The sequence below is a fragment of the Dufourea novaeangliae genome, unplaced genomic scaffold (assembly GCF_001272555.1).
Source record: "Dufourea novaeangliae isolate 0120121106 unplaced genomic scaffold, ASM127255v1 scaffold90, whole genome shotgun sequence".
Lineage (NCBI taxonomy): Eukaryota > Metazoa > Arthropoda > Insecta > Hymenoptera > Halictidae > Dufourea > Dufourea novaeangliae.
The window spans coordinates 297636-315558 of NW_015373969.1; the positions used below are offsets into that span (position 1 = coordinate 297636).

A 17923-nucleotide genomic window follows, 5' to 3' on the forward strand; every position below is an offset into this window, starting at 1 on the left:
GTAGGGAAGGCTGGAGAGAGAAACGCGTTCGAGGGCGATGACGAAGAGCGGAAGGATGAAACAAATATATGGTCGAGTTGAATATTCTAAGGCAGCGTTGTCTAAACTTTTTCTACAATGGAACATTTTATAAATCCTGAAATCTTAATGAAATCCCTTGGTCATTATGAAGTAAACATTTATTCTTAACCCTCGAATGGTAAGGTGGCATTTAAGATCGTACTTGGTGAAGTGGAGTCGGATCTGACCCGAGCTTCTTTTTGCTAATTTATATATACATAAATGTTGCTTAATATCTTGAGTTGTATAACATAACAATATAATAAAACGAGAATAATAAAAAAATAAAAGCCAGGGTGGGGACAGCACAAGAGGAACTATAACTAAATTTTTCCCATGAACAATGGCGAAATAGGAAACTGATCAAGAAGGGAAGAATATCGTTGGTGATTTTGCTGAAAGGAATCAAGTGTAATTGGAATAGATGAATCCTACGAAATAATTATGACAGTGGAAAAAGAAAGAAAAAACAAATGAAATAGGAGCATTAAAAATTGCAGGGACACTAGAAAAGAGGGACGAGAGAATGGTACGAACAGAGAATAGACAGTTAAACGAGAGGACGATGGAAGCTGAGTATATGCATATCGCGCGAGAGGGGGAAAAGAATATTCAGTCTGTGATGAGGCTCAGCCACAGATTTACGATCGGCAGACTCTGCGAGCACACCACTTCTTATTTATTCTCTTTCCTCCCTTTCCCCTTCCGTGCCTCTCTCACTCAGCTCCCCTTGTCCCCCCAACCCGAATTTACGCGGCTACCGAACCTGCAGTAGTTTCTACTTCCTTTTCTTCGTTTTCGCACACTTGCTCAACCCGGTACATTAAGGCCCCGAATCCACGCGCAGCTATCGAGGTGCTCGTAAGAAAACCACTGCCACGCGACTCGATTTTCTGATATTCGAAACGGAACAGCCGTGTCCTAATTTTTCTCTCGAAGACAAGAAGCTTTTTTAAAATTCCATAAATTCTGATCCTATTCCATTCCCTCACCCACCCCTCGAAACTATATATAGGCTGGTGTACATTATAAAAAAAGAACCAGTTCCGTATGATATACACGCGAGGAAGCTTCAAAGTTCGTGTATGTGTTTCTCGAGCCTCTTCCCCTCTGGAACAGTTAAAGAAAGGATCAGGCACGCGACTGGCGAACGAGCATCCCCCTGAAAAAAGCTCGACTTGGACACACGACAGACTTTCCACTTTTTTTGTTTCGCCCAAACGGAAGCAGAGAAAACACGTTCAGAAATAATACGTTGAGCAAAAAAGCTTGGAAGGAACCCAGGTGGTGATCGGAGGAAACGCGTCGCGAAGGGGAAAATCCTTGAAAGAGATCACGTTGCTCTCGAGAGAAACGGTCCGAAAATCGCGGTCGCATGGATCGTGGCGGTGTTCTTTTAATTAATTAGACCATGATCGCCATTAGAATCTTCTGGGGCGAGCCGGCCAAAGTATCCACTCGCTCGAGGTCCAGGAAGCGGGAAAAAAATTCGTCAGGCCAAAAAAAGAAAAAAAGAAAAACGATTCATCGGACAACGGGACGCGATTGCTGGAGAAAGGGACCAGAAGAGCGTGTCGAGAGTGCAACACGACTACTACTTTCGTCACAGATCGCGGCGGGGCCGATGAAATGACGAAACGTAGCTGTGGCATGGAACAGGTGAGAGAGAGAGAGAGAGAGGGGGGATAGGACAGAGAGCTAGAGAAGGGAACAAGAAGAGGAGAGAAAAAAAAAAAGACACCGATGAATCGAGTCAACTAGTTACGGTCGATACGTGTATATGTATACCCTGTTCGAGGAGCAGCAGTAACAGCAGCCTGTGCCCGGGAGAAAGAGATCCTCGGAGGGAAACGAAGGGGGCAGAGAGGGAGCGGCACACCGAGTTTAATCGTCTTTCCAGGCATCACGTGATCATCCGGCCATAGGTAATTGCAAGTAAATTCGAATTGTCACGCATTATCACGGTAGCCTCGAGACGTCTGAACCAGGAGGGAAGGGAAGAACCGCCAGTGGCTCTCATCCGACGTACCCTTCTCTGTCTCTCGAGAGTCTCTAACCCTCCTCCTATGGGGATGACACTTGACGTCTTAAAATAGGACTCGTGGGGGGCGGCCCTTGCCAGGAAGTTGCTTTTTGTTTTCGTCTGGGATTTATTAGACAGTCTGCGTGGGAATGGATTCGAGGGTTTTTAAATGGTATTCCGTGAGGGAGATCCGTCACGTGACGTATGGTTCCTCGGGTAAATGGTGTAAGAGCACTTTGTCAGGAGACTCCACGGATGTAACTAGATTTTGGGAGTCTGTTCCCTATTTTGGAACCACGTACATATGCAGGTGTCTCCGCGCTTTCGATCTTGTACACACACTTAGACGAAGCACCGTAATGGTGCGCATATTTTGACACTTACACACACACACACACAATGTACCATTGTTCACAGAGAAATTTCAAGTTACCATCTCGAACGTTATTTGCAAACCGGGGATGTTTATGCAAATTCACAATTTTAGCCATTAACCCGTTAACAGTCGAATAAAATTACAAATTGTGAATTTGCATAAAGTTCCGCAGTCTGCTCATCATCGTCTAGGTCCAATTGAGAAGAAAAGCAAAAAAATACAGCGGTGAGTTTTACTCGCGCCTGGAAAAATCCCAGGGTCCATCATCGTGTAAGTAATCGTGTCCGTGGATCGTCGTCCCTTTCCGTTCGGGGCCCTGTGGATCCCAGCCGCGCGGCGAGTACGTTCACACCGAATCGAGAAAGCTATCGTGCACCTCGATCCCGGGGCCTTCCATTCAGGGAAGAGAAAGAAGCTTTTCTGGCAAGACGTACGAACGGACGGACGGACGGACGGTTACATAACTCCTACGGAGCCCAGGAGTGGGGGAGAGGGCAGGACCGGGGCCATTGTGCCCGTGGCGATGTACATAAGAGGCATACAGGGGGCAGATCGGACTTAGAAATTTAGTACGTAGAGGTAAATGGGGTATCATGTTCAGTCTAAGGCTTAAGAACTTTTGTTTGGCGTGGGAGGCTCGGTGTTGCACTGCCCGCTGGGCCCCACCTGACCTTCCGAACAACCTGGTGTAGAGAGACAGAGAGAAGCAGAGAGACGAGGGCACAACCTGACCCATTCATTCGGCAGCTTTTCGTTCGATTTCGTGTTTCGCTAGGTCGAGAAGACGGGCGCGAGTCTGGTCTCTCCGCTGGGTCGTGTTTTACCCGGTTTGGTAGTAGGGGAGAATTCGACGGAAATTGCGTCGGTTCTTTCACATTTTCCTTTCTTTTTTCCCCTCCTGATGATCGAACGAACCGTACACGCTCCGTTCAAGGTTCCGAAACCCGAAAAGTTGGACAGTCGAGTAAGAAAGAATTCGATCGCGACCTGGAGAAACAATGTTGAAATTTTTAATGAAGGCGCCTGGAACCGTTTTGGATCCTCTTTGCAATTAAAGCCACTTTGTTCGGTGGATCGTTCATTATAGAGCCTGTCAATCTGTTTTTCTCGAATTCGGAGAATGTGCTTCGATTAAAGAACCACGATCCCATTATCGCAACAATTCAACGGGAATCTACTTTCTTCGGGCGTACAACGTTTCCTGGAACGGGGAAACGTCGAAAAAGGTCTACAAATTCGTCGGTCACGCAACTAGGAAACGAGGCCCTCGGGAGTAACACAAAAGGCTGCCGAGAAAGGATTGCCTGTCGGACGAGGGGGCCTCACATTTTCATTGGGGCACGCCTCGCGGCAGAGACTCGATTAAAATTAGATCTAAGCCGATGTTTTTGAGACGGTCGAGACCCTCTGCCCATGCTCGGTCGGCCACTTTCTTCTCTCTCTTTCTCTCTGCACCAGTGAACGGGGGGCTCGAAGGGGGATAAAAAAGAATCGAGTGGAAAAAATGACGGGCCTCTCGCTACCGTGGTGCGCGATCAGGTGAGGGACCACACCGTTCCCCCCATACCGTCCACGAGAATCTGTAATTTCTTTGTGCGGCGTCGTCATCAATTAGCACAACACTTCTTTGATGCCGCAGCCGTGAAAGTCTCGCTTTTTATATCAATTTTTCGTTACAATTACTTTCTTCTCTAGACATTTTTTTTTTTTTGAGAGTTCATTAATTCGATACCTCAGTACAATTCGTCGCTCTAGTTCTGAATTGTTCTACCTCCACTAGTTTCTAAATCGAGAAAACTGAGTTTAAAGTTCACGAAGATAAATATTATAGATGCAGGAAAGTAGTGAAATGAAAAATGGAGTTCAAACAGTTAAGAACTCGAACGACGAATTCTCATCAGGTCGAATGAGAAATGGTAACAGGATTTCACCTGAAGAATCATCATAGAATGTAGGTTGTAGTTGAAAATTAAACCTCGTTCGATTGAACGGGAACGAAAGGAAACTAACGTATTCAGAGCGCTTCGTCGAAGCACCATTAAATTCTAGCAGATGTTCCCAAGAAAAAAAAAATGTGACGCTTCGTGGAAACGGGAGAGCCCTCCGCGATCCGGATCATCTCGCGGCGAAATCATTGGGGTCCAGTGCCGCCGTTTTAAAACAGGGTGAACGTGTTGGGATAAATTGCGCCACTGGTATACCGACTGGATGACCGATACGTGTGCAGCAACCTGGGGGGGAAGAGGCGCACGCGAATCCGACCGGTGAAAAAGAGACACTATGTTACAAGAGATATATGCAAGCCGCTTCTCGGCCGGCCCGGCACCTCTCATCGAGGGATACGAACAGACCGTGATATTACGACGGCCTCAGAGACGTATAATTTGAAGAATGGACTAGAACTTTAATCGCCCGAAAAAAAAGAATCCAAGTATTTTATCTTGATCGCGGTATGATCGATCGCGTGTGTCAAAATTACTTTAGAGCCGCAGAAGCTTCAGAAGACCGTTAAATACCTGGAAAAAGCTACGGTGTACAGTAAATCCGCGATGAGCGTTCGAAGACTCCTGGGCACTGACAAGGAGAGGTCCCCAGATGTATCGTTGACTTATTAATGAAGTTCAGCACAGTGATAGAGCTTGGAATTCTGAAGCCAATGATATTTATTTAATTGACGAGCCTTCGAACACTCATGAAAGATTTACTGTGTCCGATATGTATGTTGTATCTTGTTATTTTAAAGTCGAAAATGCCGATATTAAACAGACCTTTTGTTTTCTATTTTGTACCCTTCAACATCTCTTATGGGAAAAAAATTATTTCTCACGATTAGTTAACTCAAAAATAGTCCGAATGTGCACCTCGAGGGAGAACTCGATTTACAGGGTAGGGGGGCAGGTTGATATCGAGGTGGTCATATAATCGACCACGACTGTCGCTTTGCAACACTGTAATCTCTGCAACGTGGTTCCCCCCTACTCTTCACGTCCGAACGTCCTTCCAGAAGCGGCGTACACGGTGGACCGAGGTGGCTCTCGCCGGCGGAACAAGAAGAAATAAGGAGCAGAAGGAGGAAAAAGAAATGATAAAAAAGTGGCTGGCTGGTGAATGAAGCTATGCACCTCCGTGCCCGGGGGGCCCCTGGATTCAAGTCCGGGGGCTAGTGTACCGTGACGAGCACAGCATCCTGCCTCATCCTCCGTTTCCATCGTTCCTCGGCCTCTCTGGCGCGCGTCCTCTTCCATCCTCTCTGATCTTTCCTTCTACGTTTCGTCTGTCTCTCGAACCATTCTTGGGTAGCTAGTCTGATTCCTCTTCTAGCTTTTATGACGTGTCTCTCTCCCCTCTCTGGCCTTTTTCTCGATATCTTTTTGCAGTCAATTTTAAACTTCCCCTCTCTGTTTGACTCGAGGGTTTCTCGGCGACTAAAGTGATTTATTCTCGAAGAAAAGGTTCTTGATATCAAGAAAAGGTGTCTCTTATTTTTTCTTGGCTTTACTTCTCCTGCTTTCGGATTCATACGTTCTTTCTTATTTTTATGGTACTGCATCTTCTGACTTGATTTTTGATCGATATTTGGATTTCTATTTTAACTCACAATAATAATAATTTGTTTCCGCGAGACAAAAGTGTATCGAATTACAAAAACATTACACCAATGACAGACCTGCAAAGCTACATATGTAAAGAATATGTACGAATAACTAATAGTTACAATTTGACACGTTTGATTCCAGATAGACAAAGTGGGCCCTACCGCTAACCGGTGGGCACTGAGGAGATCGGAGGAGGCGATTCAGTTGTTTTTTTGTTTTCACTTTCAATTTGACATTTTAAGATAAAGTTCAATTTTGAATACGTTAGAACTTGGAGTAAAGAAGTGAACTTGGATATAGGACTTTCTGTATTTTAGTCTCGTGTTTTCGTCGTCCATCATCGATCGTTTCGTTTCTTGATCTTTCCCATCGCGCACGTTTCACTTCTCTACGACGCGATCTTTATCCCCCCGTCCCTTTGGTCGTTTCTCATTCATCGACCTCTCGATTCATGTTCCGCGAGGCAGCCTTGACGCTCACGCGCGCAGCACAGCTCTTCGTCTCTCTCGGTCTTTTCCGTTTCCATCGTCCGCTTTTTGCCCTCCTTTTCGATCAGCCTCCCGTTCCTTTCCTTCTGTTCGTTTTCCTTCCTTGAGCCATCATCATCGTCCCGATCGATCGATCGATCGGGCCCCCTGAAACCGAGTCGTGCCGCGCCTTGGCCGGAAAACCGCAACGCGGATCTAGTTAACCACGCCGCGGAAATTATTCGCGGAATAATGTCGGGGCCCGCGAGTCCCTTCGATTCGTTCGTTCTCCTTCGTCGAATCGTTCGGGTAAACGCACTTCCGTGCGGTGAACAATCATCGTGGGGTGACTGTCACTTCCGGGATCGAATTTTTTACCTGATGCGTCCCGTTTCGTCGTTCTTGTAGTCTCTTCATCGTCGAAAAGTTTGGAGATCGTTCTCCAGGGATTAATGATCTTATTGTTTTTTTTGGAGGGAGGATTTTTAATAGGTTTCAGATACAAGTCAGCACGACGAATAGATGACCTGTTTCTGAAGTTAAAGTAATTTTCGAGCGGAAACGAATTTGGATGTCGGAAATCTACGGATCCTTGCTGACAAAATTTAAATATTAATCGGCGACAGAATTTGCACCTGTGTAACACCAGGAGTTAAAGAGTTATAAAACGGGCGGAGAGTTCTCCAAAAATGCTTGGATGTCAACGGGGATTATGTTGAAAAAAAGTTTTCGTTGTAAAAACAAGGATTTTTTGTTACAATAAACTGTGACATTAGTTTATGACCAAACGATTCTTACTTTAAATATGAACCTCGTAATTATCGAGCTTTCTGTCACTGACATTGAAACACAATTACGAATGACGGCTGTTTTAATCGACGGGAGTCCACCTCGGAAAGCAAAAAGGAATTGTATGTCGCGTCGTTAAAAGAAAGTTGTACAGATCGTTTCCGAGACGATTATCATAAACTAAGAATTTTATTTATGTAATTAGGAACGGGGTTGTAATTATTGATACACTTTATAGCACTGTCCAAGGTGGATATTATTACACCTATTACGCGAGATTGATGGATCCCGAATGATTTGAAGGTTCTAATTACGATCCCCCCCGGGAGCGGTATCGATGATATACCTGTTATTAAAAGATCGCGGCCTCTCTTCTTTCCCGTAATAACGCGTGCAACAACTTTTCCATGGATATATACCAACTGTGAAATTCGAAACCGTTTGTAATATCAATCGTGAAAAAATTTCTGGATACTCATTAACGAGAGGAAATGCCCCTCTCGTTCGCAAGTGTAATTTCTATGGCTTTCAAAAAACTGGACGCGGCACACCGTCCGTAAAATAATACTTTTGACCGTCGACTCCGCCCGATAATAAAGTGAAAAAATTATTCATCTCGCGAGCATTCGAAATCTAAGTTAACATAATAGATATATACATGTACCGGATGAATCTCTTAACTGAACCACCTAAATTTAGTTATTATTTTTTTTCTGTAGTATATACTATTACAGGAGTAATGTAAGCAGCAATAACATCGAATTATCCGATCGGAAAGATATGTTTGTAAATACTGAACTCCTGTATCAAGCAAACAAGTGCTGTACGGACATGCACAGAAGTTCCATCATCCCTCTCTGAAGAATATCTCGGTAATTATTAGTTTTTCCCCTCACGTATCTAATAAAGAAGCAAAACATCAGAAACTAATTATCATATTGTATGCCTCGCTCGATGTCAAAACACCTTTCGTTTGAAACATTTCTTTATACGACAAGTAGCTTCTGAATGAAAGTTCAGAATCTAATAACAGTGTCCCACAGAGCACTAAACTAATATTACCTACATTAAAATATTAATAGACAAAAGGTTTCATTCGATTCTTCGACAGGAATTATCAAACTTAGACATCACACTTGTCGAATTAATACATCTCGGAAACAAAACTCGAAAGGAACATTATTGTTTCTTTACACGCATGCACACGTGTATGAAACGTACTAAATTAATATGGCGGCGTGTCGAAGCACTTTGTACATGTATACATGGAACGAGAACCGAATCACACTGATGGTAACGACGAAAAAGAGGAAAGAAATGGCACGGATGCTCGTACGCCCGGAGGAGGAGGAGGAGGAGGAGGAGGAGAAGAAGGAGATCCATTTCCTCTTCGAATCCGACTTTCCAGACCCGAAGAAGCCGTGGGCACAAAACAATGGCGGTCGGAACTCGCTGCGCGCCGGCCATTACGGCCGATGCGCAATTAATATTACCACGCTGCGCTCCCGTCCGTCTCCATAAACTCGAAATTTACGATTCCCGGGGGCCGGGTCCGCTGCCGCTTAATTACAATAAGAATCATCGTCCGGCTGTAAAATAATACGTAACGAACGTCGACCGACCGACACCAGCCACCGCCGTTCGTCGTAACGCTAATTATTAACTATCGTCGAAAGGAATCCGCGGCCAGTGGCCGTCGTCTCAATGTTTTTCATTTTATCGCGATCGAGATTATCCTTTTTTCCGTACGATCCTGGCCTCTGTGTGTGTGTGTGTGTATCGAACAATAGAGAATCAGATTAATCCCGAAAGATTCTACAAATCTCGACCAGTGTGTACGACGAATTCTTACCAATATAACAGTAAATCCTCGACGAGTGTTCGAAGGTTCCTCTATACCGACAAAGAAAGGTTTCCAGATGTCACGATGACTTTTTAATAATGTTTTAATTATTTAATGATCAGTACAGAGGAGCTTTCGAACATTTATCGAGGATTTACTGTACATGGCAGAATACACAAAGATATCTCCATTGGTACCTTATTTCATGTAAATATATGTATAGCAATCAATTCCAACTTGGCCGATTATTCATGACCGAAATAACGTCACTGGCACGTCGAAGGCCGGTCACCGGTGACCCACCGCGTCTAGCGAACGTGCCAAAGTCGGAAAAAATGAATTTCTAGGAGGCTCGAAAATCTACACTACAGGATGGGGAACCTCTTCCAGATGAGGAGAAAGTATCTCGTCTTGTCTATACGGTCGACGGTTTTCACGATCAGTTCCACGCCGTAACAAAGGTAGCGAGTCCTTGTGTGATGATACTCTCTGGACGTCCTCGACTCTCCTTTCGATACCCTTAATTCGATACTAGCCACGGACTCGATCCGGTGGTCGTCGGCGTCGATAATTGAGGAAGCGGCGGGCGAGATTAACGAGAGAGAGAAAGAGAGGGGAGGAGGCACAGAGCAGACGGCAGCTGGTTCGTTATTATGATTTTCTTCATTAAACGCCGATCAAGGCAACGATTTTAATGGCTTTCTTGGGTCTTATCAGAGAGATTAGCTCGCTCTCTGTTTCTCTCTCAGGCGTGCGTACCTAACAGGCCTGCTGCTTGTACTGTCAGTCGGTTATTTCAATATTACAGTGTAATAAATAGCGGAGCGCACTCGTACAGGATTAAATCGACGAAAATTATAGATCGTTCCTTGGGTGGAGGGTAGAATTGGCAAGGGGTAAGAGAACGAAACCGGCCCAGGCAAATTACATAGATCTCGCGGAATGGTAGACGCATCATAAGGTAGGCGATCTTTTCATCGGTCGATAGGGCTGAACCGAGCAAAGTGAATACAAGTAAATATAATCGATACTTTCGTTTCGATACCGAGGACTTTTAGTATCGATACTAAAGATATGAAAGCTAATGAATGTGAAGCTGGTTATCGTCCAGTTATATTACTTTGTTAATAAATGATCGTTAATATATGTTCATTAATAAAATATACCTTCGTTAAAATCGAAGACAGGCAGATTCATTGTATAGATAAAGAATTACGAATAACAAATAAAAGATAAAACTTGTAATCGTTTAAACGTGGAAATTCCAATTTTCATAACAAAATAATACTTCTTCCTGAATGAGTCGATATTCGGCAAACAATTATTTAACTTCATTCAGGTTAATACCTGATATTTTTGACGCGATACAAGTTACCAGTAAAAGACGGTATCGGTTTATCCTTATTTGTCGAGACGATCCGAAAGACGATTTGGAGAACACAGAAACGTGTGTGGGGGTTTGGATCTTGATTAAATGTTCGTAGTCGTTTTCATATCTATAAACCAGATACTTTCGATCCACGGATCCAGCAGTAAAGCGTGTATAACGAGAGGACATTAATATTTACGAATAAACCGACGAATGATTAGAATCTTTTTGCCTGCTGTGTACTCTGCAATTTTTCCAGGGCGATTTCTTTCGGGCTCGATCGTCGCATTCAGAAGGTGGTAAATAGCGTTTAATCGATTCTTAATCCCGTTCCAGGGACTGGTAAACGGATGTAATGACGCGTATATAAATGCGAGTAACGCGTTACAAACCACTGCCGAGCTGAAATCCGTCCCCGCCGCGCGCGCTGTTCGATCGCGTTCCGTCTCACGGGGCAGACCGACATTATAGAGACGCTTAATAACAGGCAATAATTGCTGTTTTTCAACGGAAACGGGCAAGGTATATGTGTCAGATCAGCCGCGATGCGTTTCACTGGCCTCCGGTCTATGATAATCCGTCCTATTCTATAACCGTTCGGTGAATATCATTAAATTTTAACGATCCGTCTTATGGCATGTTGCGCCGAATGTCCTTCGATCGCTTGATTTCTCGACTATCCCCCGGCTTCTCTCTCTCTCTCTCTTCCTCTCTCCTTTTCCTTATTTCTTCTTTCGCGTCTTTCGTTTCACCTCGCGTTGATTTCGCCATGACTAATTATATCCCCCAGATCTTTGTCTTACGATCGTGATAATCATCCGCCCTTTTTCATAAATTCTCTTCTGCTTCTTCGGATGGGCCGTGGTTCTGCTTGATTTTTCGTTCCTTTACTTATTCTCATCGTCGAAATCATGTGATCTTCTTTTCTCCATTTATCGTAGACTTCGCACTTTACATCTTCTTCGTCCTCGGCTTCTGTGCACCTTAAGTTCTTCCCTTTTCGTTATATTACATACCTTCCCCTCGTTCTCTTTTCACCTGTCCCCTCTGTTTCTGCTTCTCGACTCTGCCTGGATTTCAGCTTCCCGTGCCATTAATTACTTTACACATCTTCTTCCTTTCCCCCACCCCGGCCTTCTATTTTTTCTGTTGCTTTTAAAATTTCTTCCTCCTCCTCCTCTTCCTCCCGTTTCCTTACACTTTTTCGTTTTGTCCTCTGAACCACTGAAACGTCTACCAATTTTATTTATCACAAGACAGTCCTCTTTATTTCCTCGTTCCTTTTTATTTTCCTCTGCTCTTTTAACTTCTCACTTTACGTCCTCGGTACAAGTTCCCCCCTTCCCCCCCTTAATTGCATGTCTTCGTGTCTCGAGTTACATGTTTCATCTTTTCGGTCCTCGAACCCGTTCTGTGCTCGAGATTCTTCTTTACTGTTAAACAATTATATTCTACGCTTCCTGTAGATTATTTTCTCATTCTTTCTTTCCTGATATTTTTCAGATGATTTCTCTGTTTGATACTTCAGACCGCGAGTCACAGTACGAGATACGAACGGTTTGCCACCGTACGGCTCGTAAAGCCGAACGCCGCGAAATTTAACGAAATCCATCATCGCAGCCCATAAATCTTTCTGTCGGTTGCGTAATTATGGATTCCTGAGTACCTATATACTTCCGGGTTCTCTTTCATGAAATATCGCGGAGCCGTTTTGCAAAACGACCACCAGAGCAACGGAAGTTTTCGAATTTTTCGCGAAAAAAGCACACGATGAACTTTATACGACTATCAAGTTCTCGCGTGTGTCTTCATTCGGCGTTGAACGAATCGCTGATGAATGATCATAGTTACGATCAGGTAAGCAGTATTACAAGTGCTCACAAAATGATCAATCACTATCCAACGCTGACTTAATAAATACAAACGCACAGACCGAGGTGAAGGAGTGTGTATTGTAATGCGTGGTAATCCAAAGAGGATAATCGTAAGTGTCATTAGGTCATAACAAGGAAGGGGCGGCGAAGAAAAGAATCGACGAAGAGGCGGAAATATAGAAAGGAGAAAGTAACAAGGACCTCAGGGGCTTTCACGCTCTTGGGGCCGTAGTTAAAGGATTAAAACGACTTTTTTAAATCCGCAAACAACACCCGAAAAAAGGGTTAAAGAGATGGTCGTGGTTTAGGAGGATGTACCCGTGAAATCCGGCCATAAACGGGCCGGAAAACATCGGCGACGACGGCTCAATTCTCGAAAAATCGCCTCTTAACCCTTCCGCTACCTGCCGCGGCCCACGCCACCATTCGAACGGATGAAAAAAGAAAATTGCTACGACTCTTTGACTTTTTTATGCAACCCTTTAGACCGATAAGGATTAACGTTGCTAGTAGCCTGAACAAATCAACGAAGAATTTGCAAACAAGACTACATATAATCCAGTAAAATATAATTTCCAAATCCAATAGCGACAAGAGTTCGCTCAATCAACTCGCTCAAGATATTAAAACACTGTCGAGGGAAGAGCAGATTAATGAAAGATGGCTCTTCTCTAAGAAAAACATTTTCCTACTACCGTTCTTCCTTTTATTTTAAAGATAGATGGGAATACTTCGTCGAGAAAACCATGCCTATTATTATCTGTATGTCAGTGTCAGAGGAAACAAATGTCGAGATATGTAACTGTGAAATGGCGAATTCGAGGCGATCTGTAATAATTATCAACGTTGTAAGTTGTTTCCTTAAAAGAAAAATCGTTCCTTCTCATTAGCAGAATCAACAGCACCACGCGTGTCCAATTGTCGTCGCGAGGGGCACGTGATTCACCATGGAGAAGATCGAGAGCGTCCTAACGTTTGACGTTCAAGAGTTAAGCGCGATAATCCGAGCCCTCCGACGCGCCTTAATCCTCGACTCCGTCGTGGATTACAAGATGTAAACGGGCATTGTCCTCGTCGTAAACAAGCCGTGCGACGGGCACAAATTTAGAAAAAAAAAAAAAGAAAGAAAAAAAGCAGCCTGGTTAACCCGTTCTCCCTCTCTCTGTTACCTGCGGCCAGACAACACACATCGTCGGACTTACGAAGGGAGAGAAACGATGGCCGATTGAAATAGAAATAAAATCGATATACATACACGGCCGTGTTCGCGGGCTACACGGTATCACCAGGAAAACCGAGGAAAATGATTTTTGTATTAAAGTGAAAGACTCGCCGGGATATCTGGGGGTGGAATACATTTCTCTGAGTTCCTGGGAATTTATACAAGGGACGTGATTTGACGCGGATCCGAAAAGAAATTGAGGGACTTGTGCGGGAGTTGCTCGGTGTCCGTGGAAAGAATGCGTAAAGGTTGCGTTCGTTTAGCCCCCTTTTAGGATGTAGCAATATATTCGTGATTAGCTGCATTTTATCTGCTATAATTTATCTTTAGAACGAGTAATACACTTCAGGTTTATAAATACAAAAGACGTTCCGATGTTATTGAAGAAAGTTTCTTTGATTTTGTTAGAAATTTTATAGGTGTATATCTGACCAGTCAACGTAATAAAAACAGTCAAAATATGTGGTTATTCGAAGGATAAAAATGTCATCGGCTACTCATATTCTCTTCTATAAAACAGCAGTACCATTCGAAGGAACGACACGAAATATGTGGTAAATTTCGTCCATGGAAATTAATTACAGTATCGTGATTTTAAAAAGGGAAGAAACAAAGAACAAGAATCGTCGCCGCAGTCGGTCGAAGGGCGGCTCGAGTGTGCGACAGATAGGGAAAAGGAACGGAGAAAAGTGGTTGCTGGCTGAATGGCCGGTGTTTTACAACAGTGGCGAAAGCCGAATAACCCTCGTGGCTTTGTTGAATTGCAGCCTTCACGAAAGTACCTGCGGTAAAAATCAGCCGCCACTGTGCGTGGAAGCCTCGGGGTGGGCCTAACGGCCCCGCAAAGGGGTTAAAGCACTGTAAAACGAGCCATTATTGGCTCGTAAATAGATGTCCAGTTACGTTTTCAGCGGTCTTTTTTAATTCCCACGAGAATTTAATTGCACTTTCGACGGATTCGCGCGTAAGCCCTGTTTCTAACCCATTGGTTCGGATTTGGTAACTGTTCTTTGTCTTTACATTGATTCTTTAGTCAGAGAAAATGAAAATTGGCCCACAGAAGGGGGTTAAATTAAGTTAAATTTAGTTCTGAACGCTTTGCACCCCTTTTCCAAGGGCTTTACATGGATATGGGAGATATGGTACGTCATTTGTCGTTTGAAAAATGGGGGAAAAAATATAGTAAAAAAATGAACTCACCTGTGGGCACATTTTGCACTGGTACTTTCTCGGCGGATGCGAGTGTGGTCCGCCCAGATGGGGATTCAAATGCGACGGATGAGAGGGTTTCACGGTCAAAGGTTGCGGTACCACCAGCAAACTCGCCGGCGGGCTACCGCTGCTTGATCCTCCGGCGCCACGGTATTGTTCCTCCCCTGGAATCATCGTCGATACGCGTTAAGAAGAATATCTCGTGCCGAGTGTATGCGTGCCTTTACCTTGATCGATAAATCGTTGACGCGCTCGCGGACAGGTTTAACCGCGATTTCCGGTAAACAGAATCTGTGTTGTCGTCAAGGCGCGCGCACACGACACGGTAACGAGATTTATAAATAGATCAGCCTCTGCGCGGCTGATCCAGTTAGAATGGCGATCTCGTTTTTATGTATTTTCGACGACTGAAAGTCCGAAAGGATCGAGCAAGATTTCGAAGCGGTTTGGCCTGGTCAGATTAGAAAGTGACTATCGTAGGGATAATGTTTATTTATTTATGAGACGGTCGACGGAATAGCGATCGGTGAACGGTGTGTAATGCTCGGGGAAGAAAGATTTAGTCACGTTGCCACTCACCAAGAGGGAAAGAATATAAAATAGAGAATGAGTGAAAAAAGTAATATGTGCGAAAGCTAATGGATCGGACGCAACGTAACTACGGTAGCACACGGCGACTAATACCGAAGAGAAACGTTGTGCAAAATTCAAGGAATTCCGCTTGCGTTTATCGGGACGCGCGATCGCGAATAAAAGGGTAATAATTAGAGAGCATTACACGCGATGAAACGGAAATAAATATTGTTACAGAAATTTCCAATGGCGGTACACCCGTTTGACCGTTTTTTTGCGGCTGTCCATATTCTCGACTTTTGTGTGATGGCGATAAACAATTCCAGATGGAAGATATAACAATCTACAGAAGCATAGCCGTGATATTTAAATAAAAAAAAACGTACCGTTACCACGAGATTGGTATCAGAATTTCGATTATTAGCGGTACAATCGAATTAAGTGGCGACCAGTTTGAGCAATCGCTCGGTTACAATGTTGAATCGTTACATGGGTTATTACCACGAATAAAAAGTAATAATAATACACTTCTCTTGAACATAACATTCATTATTCGGAAACGATATTTCGAGAACCTTATTTCGAAAATTTCCATCAGCAGAAAACCGATAAAGTCGACTGTTTCGTCTAGCACTCTGGACGGCGGATAAGTGAACGATAAAATTTTATTCCTACCGAATCGTTCACCCCGTCGAAAATCTCGCGAAACGACCGTGATAAACGTCCACGTGGATAATTAATGGAAGGTAACCGGAGCGATATGAAGAATTGCACGAGTTCGAACGAACGAACGATCGCGGCATGGAATGGGGCACGCGGACCGATTGACGCAACACACCAAGGGGGCAAGGATCCAGCCAGGTTGCAAGGACGAGTGATCCTACGTTACGAGTGGCTTGTCGTTAATGTCGAGTTCTCGATATCGAGATAGCCGTGCACACTGGCGCACCTGCCAGGTGCATCCGTTCTCTGTGTGCGTGGCTCGAGCTCTTGTAGTTCTAACCAATTCGTGTCTATTACAATTTCACCTCTTTACGTCTCCTTCGCCCTTTTATTCCCGGTAATCCCAAACTGTGTGGAATAGCCGATACACAATTTTTCGATAAACTAAACCAGTGCAGTAACTCATGATAAAGAAACATTCGCGTTACATCGAAATCGACTTAACTTTGCTTACGTCCTCAGGCGGTTTAAGTAGAAGGAAATTCTGTGACACTGGAACCAGAAACCAGAAGTTTGTTTACGCGTCGAAGTACCCGTGTTACATACATGATGATTTAATAACGACCGTTTATGCTCGTTTAGAACGATGATAAGGCATCATTGGAATCGTGTGTGTCGCCTAGCGAAATCGAATGAAGATACTTTCGTGCACCTAAGAAACGAAGGTGTACGTGCAACCTGTAGAAGGATGCGACCAGGCGATCTAATAAAACCATCGAGGAGAGTTTAAATTCCTGTGTGTGTGTGTGTGTGTGTGTGTATGTTTCTATTCAGTACAATTTAAAATTCGATCACTTCGAATATTCGAATATTCGAGTACCAAATTGAATTCTACTGCTATTCAAATATTCGAGTATTTGAGTTATTCGAATATTCGTAACAGCCCTAGTCTGCTACTGGCTTTCTGACTCATGGTTCTTCCCTTGCGAATTTATAGCATTCCCAATTCCCCCTTTCATTCGTAGGGCCCCCGACGAGGTCGTCTTTCCTGTAAGATGAATTTTAGTGCGCCAAGAAAGTCGGTTCGGCCCCCCTTCTCGCACAAAAACTGGGCGGAAGCATTAGGAGGCATTAAACGGAGGAAGCTGTGTAATGAATTACGTATCTGATCTGTTTCCGGCCGGTAAGAGAAAAACTATCGCGCGGTCGACCTTGCGAGCCATCGGACATCTTGAAGAAGAAAAGGAAAAAAAAATGAAATAAGATTCAATTACGGGAGCAGTTCCTCGAGAGCCGGGGAACCGAATTACCTTGCAGCTTTTAACCGGCTCGGTTTCGACGCTCTGGTCGCCCGCCCCCAACCTTTTTCGCCTCTTTCTGCCCCGCGTGTACAACTTTTCATTTGTCAGACCCTTGTACCCATCGGGGATTTATAAAATTGAAAGGAACTCGCGGAATTTCATTAGATCGGTGGGGGAAATGAACGGCCAATTATCGAACGATTAATATTGCTAACCAACGCAGTGTGTATTGTTACTTGCTACGAATCAAATGCAAAATTTAAAGGTTACAGTCTGAAATTTTCTTTCTTCTTTTGATACAACGTTTTTTTTTTATGTGACGATAAACATATTGCCTAATTTGGATCAGTACTGGAACTTGTGATGTGTAAGCAAAGTTGTATGGTCTGTATTTTGTATGTGTAGTCTGCAATGTGAGTTCTATGGTCCAAATTCGGCAATCTTCCCATATATCTATTTCTATCGGTCGATGAACATGACAAACTTTTGAAAATATACAAATCTATAAGTCAACTGATTTCTTCACTTTCATATTGCAATAACTATTGCAAAACA

General features: G+C 43.9%; 1 protein-coding gene across 1 annotated transcript in view; it reads right to left on the bottom strand.

Moving 5' to 3' along the window:
- The window catches only part of LOC107186814 (zinc finger protein rotund-like), a 111573-nt gene that overhangs the window by 50500 nt on the left and 43150 nt on the right, over positions 1 to 17923 (bottom strand). Inside the window, exon 4 of the mRNA XM_015574754.1 lies at positions 14820 to 14995. Coding sequence (XP_015430240.1) covers positions 14820 to 14995 — 176 coding nt within the window. The remainder of the gene's footprint in view (positions 1 to 14819; positions 14996 to 17923) is intronic.